At 34.0% G+C, this 7,732-nt stretch overlaps 1 protein-coding gene across 1 annotated transcript; it reads left to right on the forward strand.

Annotated features, from left to right (window-relative positions):
* The first annotated feature begins 554 nt into the window (after window positions 1-554).
* Window positions 555-3,573, forward strand: LOC139840408 (putative E3 ubiquitin-protein ligase XBAT31). Its single transcript, XM_071830678.1, has 8 exons — window positions 555-912; window positions 1,042-1,104; window positions 1,202-1,273; window positions 1,384-1,505; window positions 1,602-1,742; window positions 2,085-2,192; window positions 2,491-2,752; window positions 3,162-3,573. The coding sequence occupies exons 1-8, from the start codon at window positions 733-735 to the stop codon at window positions 3,552-3,554; spliced, it is 1,341 nt and encodes a 446-aa protein (XP_071686779.1). The 5' UTR covers window positions 555-732; the 3' UTR covers window positions 3,555-3,573.
* The last annotated feature ends 4,159 nt before the right edge of the window (window positions 3,574-7,732 follow it).

Genomic DNA, 7,732 nt, shown 5'->3' on the forward strand with positions numbered 1-7,732 from the left:
CCAACTCTTCAATGTTATCAAAAGATGTCGAAAAAAAAATACTTTTTTACAAAAAAATCAACACACTTTTTTTTCTCTCTTTTCTTCCTCAACGATAAAAGAGACAACTTTCATAAAATGAACAACCCTTCAATGCTACCAAAAGATGTAAAAAACATTCTTTTTTACAATTTTTTTTGTCCCCAATGATAAAATAAGCAACTTTCGTAAAAGAACTAACCCTTCAATGTTACCAAAAGATGTCGAAAAAAATACTTTTTTACAAAAAAATCAACTAACTTTTTTTCTCTTTTCTTTCTCAACGATAAAAGAAGCAACTTTCACAAAAAGAACAAACCTTCAATGTTAGATGTCGAAAAAAATTCTTTTTTACAAAATAGATCAAGACTTTTTTTTAACTCGCATTTAAAACGGAGCCCCGGCGCGAAACGATGGCTCTACAACTAGTTTTTTTACTATTTCCCTCGAGACTCCTCAAACCTGCCCTTAAAAAATCTGACTACTGCCGGAGTCCAGATTACGTTCTTCCTTACCCATTCCCATCTGCCCGTCCCCACACTCCAAAACCTGCCCGGTCCCACCATTTCTCTCTATCCATGCTTAAAATGTGAATCCTTTGCCACATTTCTCTAATCCCTCCCCTCCGGTGGTCGTACTGGATGTTTCCGGCGGACATCCGCCGTCCTCCGCCCTAAACAACCACTCCCCTGTATTGAATTAAATATCAATAAAATGGGGCAGGGACTTAGTTGCAGAATACAAGATGAACATGGGTTATTTACTGCAGTACAATTTGGTGATTTTGAACTTGTAAAAAGTCTTGTAGAAAAAGAACCTTCTATTATTTTACAAACAACTGTATATGATCATCATTCTGCACTTCATATAGCTGCTGCAAATGGTCAGATCCAGGTGGGTGTTTTAAAATATCCAAGATTTCTTGAAATATTGATAAATTATTGGTTAAAGTTTCAATCTTTATTCAAATTTGATAGTTATCTTGACATATATCTTGTGGGTTTCTTTCTTTTTGGTTGTTAGATTCTATCTATGCTGTTGGAAGATAGATCAATGAATCCTGATTCGTTGAATCGTCATAAACAGGTCTGGTTTTATATCAAATGTGGTAATTTAGTGATTAATGTTCAGTTGTTGCAAATTTAATATTTGACATTTGACTCTTTGGTGTTGTTCTGTTTAGACTCCATTGATGTTAGCTGCAATGCATGGAAAGATTAGTTGTCTTGAAAAGCTTATTGATGCTGGGGCTAATGTAAGACAAATTCTTTACTTTTTCACTTTTACACATTTTCAAGAATTGTTTTTTAAAATATTTTTGGGTGGAAGTTGAATTGCTGAGTATATTGTTATATGTTTTTGTAGATTTTGATGTTTGATTCATTAAATGGAAGAACTTGCTTGCATTATGCTGCTTATTATGGTCATTCTGATTGTGTTGAAACAATTCTTGATGCTGCCCGGACCTCTCATGTTGCTGCTTCTTGGTAACTTTCTTTAAAGTTTACTGAATTCAATCAATTATTTATGTTTTTCTATGATTCAAAGATAAAAAAGTTTGTTACTTTAATTGTGGGTGTAAGGGGTTTTTCAAGATTTGTGAATATTAGAGACAGTAAAGGTGCAACACCTTTGCATTTAGCTGCTCGTCAAAGACGGTCACAATGTGTTCATTTGCTTTTAGATAGTGGAGCTCTTGTATGTGCCTCAACTGGTGGCTACGGGTATGAATTTAAGTCAAATATTTCTATCATATATTTGTATTATGTAAAAAGTGGCAATTTACCAATTTCCACCCTTTATTAAAAAATGAGTTGATTTGGGTCGTAATTTATCTCGAACGGGTCAAATGGGCTAAATGACTAAATATAGTAAAGAAAGAGACATAGTTGAATGATCAAAATTCACCCACAAAGATATTGATATTGTAATGTTTATAATCATATATCTAACACATTAATTGATTATAGAATTCTATTTTGACCCGTTCTCCACTCGCCCATTTTACCACCTCTGGTACTTTGTGACTGTAGTCTTATGTGGTTTCTATTTGCCATCATTTACAGCTTCCCAGGTAGTACACCACTTCATTTGGCAGCAAGAGGAGGTTCAATGGATTGCATCAGAGAATTATTGGCGTGGGGTGCAGATCGACTTCAAAGAGATGCATCTGGGTACAATCTATTTCTATTTACATTTACAAATTACATCAATTTTTATGTACCTAGTGTGTTGAAACATCGTTTTCTTGATTAGTGCAATGCATCTAAATTAGTCTTTGTATCGTGTACAAACCTATATGGAAGCCCATGTGCAATTTATGGAACTTTATTGTATTGTTAACAAATAAAATAAATTTGTCATTCCAATACATTTGTGACCGAAAATCTTGGATCTGATCCTGATTTTGCACTTCAAGATGAATTTGTGACTTGTTTTTAGTTAGTAAAACTTTATTTGCTCATAATGCAGGAGAATTCCATATATGGTAGCTATAAAGCATAAGAACGACGGTTGTGCAGCTTTATTAAACCCATCGTCTGCAGAGCCTTTAGTGTGGCCGTCACCATTAAAATTCATTAGTGAGCTTAATCGAGATGCAAAAGCTTTGTTGGAGCAAGCTCTAATTGAAGCTAATAGGGAGAGGGAGAAAACAATATTAAAGGGTACATGTTATTCGCTACCGTCTCCATCGCATTTGGATACCGCGACAACTGATGATAATATCTCAGAGGTAATTTAATTTTGATTATTCTTTTTACTTGAATTTTATTTATTTTTCTTCTGTTTATAATACATCTTAACATTATGAAGTCAAGAACATGAGACTGTTGGACTACATAACACTAGTTAAAAGGATAGTGATTCGTACACCACCAAAACTGCTTATGACTTTATTAGGGTTATACAGTACAACATTATAATGCATGTTTGGTGGTGTACGAATAATTTTAATGGTTTAATGGTATACGGATCATCACCCTAGCTAAAAAGGTTGGTTTTACAAAGTTGATTTTGATTACAGCTTTAGATATCTTTGTTGACTTGATGCAACTATGGAATTAATGATTGAAAAAGATACAAGTTTTATAATTTGGTATAGGGTTTTCACCTAAATGATTAAGGTTCTAATTTGAATGCAGACAAGCGAAACAGAATTATGTTGTATATGTTTTGACCAAGTATGCACAATTGAGGTCCAAGATTGTGGCCACCAAATGTGTGCTCAATGCACCTTAGCCTTGTGCTGCCACAACAAGCCCAACCCTACAACCTCATCCCATACAGCACCGGTCTGCCCATTTTGCCGAAGCAACATTGCCCAATTGGTGGTTGCAAAAGTCAAAGTCAACGCTACTCACAATGAGGTTGACTTTTATTCTTCTACAAAACTACCAAAACTGAGAAAATCTAGACACTTTAGTGAGGGAAGCAGTAGCTTCAAGGGTCTTTCGGATGTACCCTCGTTCGGAAAAATGGTGGGCCGTGGCTCAGGGAGGATCTCTGCGGACAACGAATGCATCGGCAAACCATAATGCAGTAATAAACAAGACATTTTTAGTTTTTACATGTGGCACATGAGGATTGGCTGAAGAAAGTCTGGGTCCCAGTTTGGTATTTGTGGAAAAGGTGTCTTCTTTTTACTTTCTACCAAGATCTCCAAAGAATAAGCAAAGAAGATGTTATGCAGAATCGGGATGGTGGGTATTTTTTTTATGTCTTACTTTACCTTCAAGAAGCAGCATATGCCAATTTAGAAAAAGGAAAAAAAAAAAAAAAAAAAAAAAAAACATTTTGAAGGTTAGAAAATCATCAAGGCTCTTCTACATTCCTAAAGTTTGATCCTAAATAAGTACTTGTTTTAGCCTTTAAGCCTTTAAGGTACCCTCAATCACAATTTTTAAGCTTGTACCCCATGCAACAAGAGTTGTACATTGAGTTTTGTGAAAAAGTTTGCTGTGGCCAACTAAAAAGTGTAAAATGGTACTGGTATGTTTTAAACTGGATCCCACCATTTGTAATCTTGTTGCTTGATTGAGCAGGGAGTGTATCAATGTATAATGTAAAAAATCTTGGTTATTTTGTTTATTCTACTTTAAAAGATGATAATAACTGAAAATTTCAGGTATATGTCACAAAAAGAAACCTGTGTAGTTGGTTTGTCATGACTCATGTGATCATGTCTTTTGGGTGATTATATAAGCAATTTAATTAAGGTAGACGTTTAAATTTAGAAATTATTTTCATTAAAACAAACAAACTTATAAATGAGGGAATTCTAGTTACATTCAAGTTAATCTCCCTATTACTTGAAGAAAAGAAAAAAAAAAATGTACTCGATATAAAAATTCTAGTTAGTTAATCTCCCTATTAGTGGAAATCTACTCAACACTTCAACAAAACGATGAAGGCCCTAAAACACATATACTCAAAAGGCGTGAACCAAAACAAACACAACCCCAATAAATCCTCATTAAAAGGAACAAAGGAAAACATACTAGAACAATAGACGGGAACAAACAAAAACCAACGAAAATCGAAGAAAAAAAAATGTACTCGATATAAAAATTCTAATTAGTTAATCTCCCTATTAGTGGAAACCTACATAACACTTCAACAAAACGATGAAGGCCCTAAAACACATATACTCAAAAGGCGTGAACCAAAACAAACACAACCCTAATAAATCCTCATTAAAAGGAACAAAGGAAAACATACTAGAACAACAGATGGGAACAAACAAAAACCAACGAAAATCGAAGAAAAAAAAATGTACTCAATATAAAAATTCTTGTTAGTTAATCTCCCTATTAGTGGAAACCTACTCAACACTTCAACAAAACGATGAAGGCCCTAAAACACATATACTCAAAAGGCGTGAACCAAAACAAACACAACCCTAATAAATCCTCATTAAAAGGAACAAAGGAAAACATACTAGAACAACAGACGGGAACAAACAAAAACCAACGAAAATCGAAGAAAAAAAAATGTACTCGATATAAAAATTCTAGTTAGTTAATCTCCCTATTAGTGGAAACCTACTCAACACTTCAACAAAACGATGAAGGCCCTAAAACACATATACTCAAAAGGCGTGAACCAAAACAAACACAACCCTAATAAATCCTCATTAAAAGGAACAAAGGAAAACATACTAGAACAACAGATGGGAACAAACAAAAACCAACGAAAATCGAAGAAGAAAAAAATGTACTCAATATAAAAATTCTAGTTAGTTAATCTCCCTATTAGTGGAAACCTACTCAACACTTCAACAAAACGATGAAGGCCCTAAAACACATATACTCAAAAGGCGTGAACCAAAACAAACACAACCCTAATAAATCCTCATTAAAAGGAACAAAGGAAAACATACTAGAACAACAGACGGGAATAAACAAAAACCAACGAAAATCGACAACCTCAACAAGGCCTAAAAAGAGAGACAGTAATCAAAACGTCAAGGAAAGATTAAAAGTCATCTCCAAACCAAGCTGCAACCAAGATCCTAACCAACGAACGAACTGATTATATGTTTCACGAACACCCTAAACGTCTTCAACTCGGCCCCTTGAACTTTCTCTTTCTTTTTGGGCTTAGGCTTAAACTTTGAATTGATAAGAATAGCATCAACCCGATCGACCTTGTAAAAATTATGAAACTGTCACACCAAATATATACAACAGATTATAAAGAAACCTTAATCAATTGAATAATATCAAATGACCAGTCTTTACAGTAACTTGTCTATCACTCAATCATTCATCTGCTAGACTAGATGAATGATTCAATACTTTCACATGAGAACCCTAATTAAGTAATCTGAAACTATCATATCATATCATATCATATCATATCATATCATATTATATTATATTATATTATATTATATTATTATATTATATTATATTATATTATATTATATTATATTATACTTACATACTAAACCTCCTCCCATTTTAAGCCGTTTCAGTTTCTACGAATTGCCGTTTTGAGTTTGCATTCACACTACAAATGGTCCTTCAATTTTCGCACAAAATACAAAACAACCCCTCAACTTTACACTTTTTCAGAGGTAAAAAACGTAAATTTATAATTCAATTAAAATAAAAACACCTTACTCCACCCAAATTTATAACGGGCCCTATCTTCTCGCTCGGTGCGAGTTAAATTTTTCCGAGGCCACCGTTCAACTCGAAAAAATCTCACGAACCCAACGGGACTAACTATATGCAAAACGGACATCGTTAAAAAAACACTAAATAACGGGCCCTATATTCACGCTCGGTGCGAGTTAAATTTTTCCGAGACCACCGTTCAACTCGAAATAATTTTACGAACACAACGCGACTAACTATACGCGAAACGGACATCGTTAAAAAAAATAAATATTTCGGGCTATATTACATACATATATATACATATACAACACAACTAACTATACGCGAAACGGACATCGTATATCCAAATTGGACCGCGCGTCGAATACAACCGCAGCAACGCGCGGTCGGATTTTTTCTAGTTAAGAAGAAATGGAACGAATAGAGACAAGGGAATGAAGAGGGATTATTTTCCTAATGAAAAAAATAACCCTAAATAATTAACTTTACCCAAACCACTTATTTACACATTAACCCTTTCTACTCTTCGAATTAGCATAATAGCCCATTGTATATTTCTTCTTTTAAATAACAATAACTGGTCTTTAACAGCTACTAACATCAACAACAGCTACTAGCTTCCATCTTCAACACTGCCACAACTGCTTCAACTGGATCAACTGCTACAACTGCAACTTATGATATCCAACAACAGATAACCTAAACAACAATTAAGTCAACTTAGAATAGCTAATCATAGATCAAGATTCACCATTGACCTTACCAGCTTACCTTTCAATACACCCCCATAATCTTGATTATGATATACATCAATCATTTTAAGTTTTCACACATGACACTATGTTGTAAAGCAGTTAAACCTTTTCTAATGACATTTGCTTTATTATAAGCAGAATCAATTTTCAGTATATCAAGAACACCATTTGAAACCTTTTCACTAACTATATCAGTATTTTTTGTGAACAAAGAGTAATCACTTTTACTTTGTATAAAACCATATAAAACATTACACAACTTTTCATTTCATTTTCAGGAAGCTTGTTTAAACCCATATAATGATTTAAAAAGCCTACACACTTTTGTTTCACCTTTATTATAATACACTTGAGGTAAAGTCATATATACTTCCTCATCCAAATCTCCATATAGAAATGCATTACTAATATCTAACTGATATACACACCATCCTTTATAACAACTATACTCAGAACACATGAGCTCAGAAAATCTCTTCATAATCAACTCCTCTAGTTCAACTATATCCCCCAGCCACCAACTTAGCCTTAAACCTTTCAATGTCCCATGTTGACTTGTATTTGACTTTGTAAACCTATTTACATCAAATTGGTCTCCTATTACTAGGTAAGTCAGTTAAGTACCATTTATTATTTCTAAGACCAGTTCCCATCTTTCGTTATGGGCATCCGTCAACCATCGCCAGCCACCACGAGAAATTGTTAGAGAGTCCGCCAGCGAACCTTGCAACTGCTCCTTGACTAACAAATGTAGGCCCCGCTTGCTGTTTGTCTTTTTTGTTTGTTTTTACCTAAAATTGAAAATTGAATGTGAAACGAATATAAAAACCTGTA

The sequence above is a fragment of the Rutidosis leptorrhynchoides genome, chromosome 4 (assembly GCF_046630445.1).
Source record: "Rutidosis leptorrhynchoides isolate AG116_Rl617_1_P2 chromosome 4, CSIRO_AGI_Rlap_v1, whole genome shotgun sequence".
Taxonomy (NCBI): domain Eukaryota; kingdom Viridiplantae; phylum Streptophyta; class Magnoliopsida; order Asterales; family Asteraceae; genus Rutidosis; species Rutidosis leptorrhynchoides.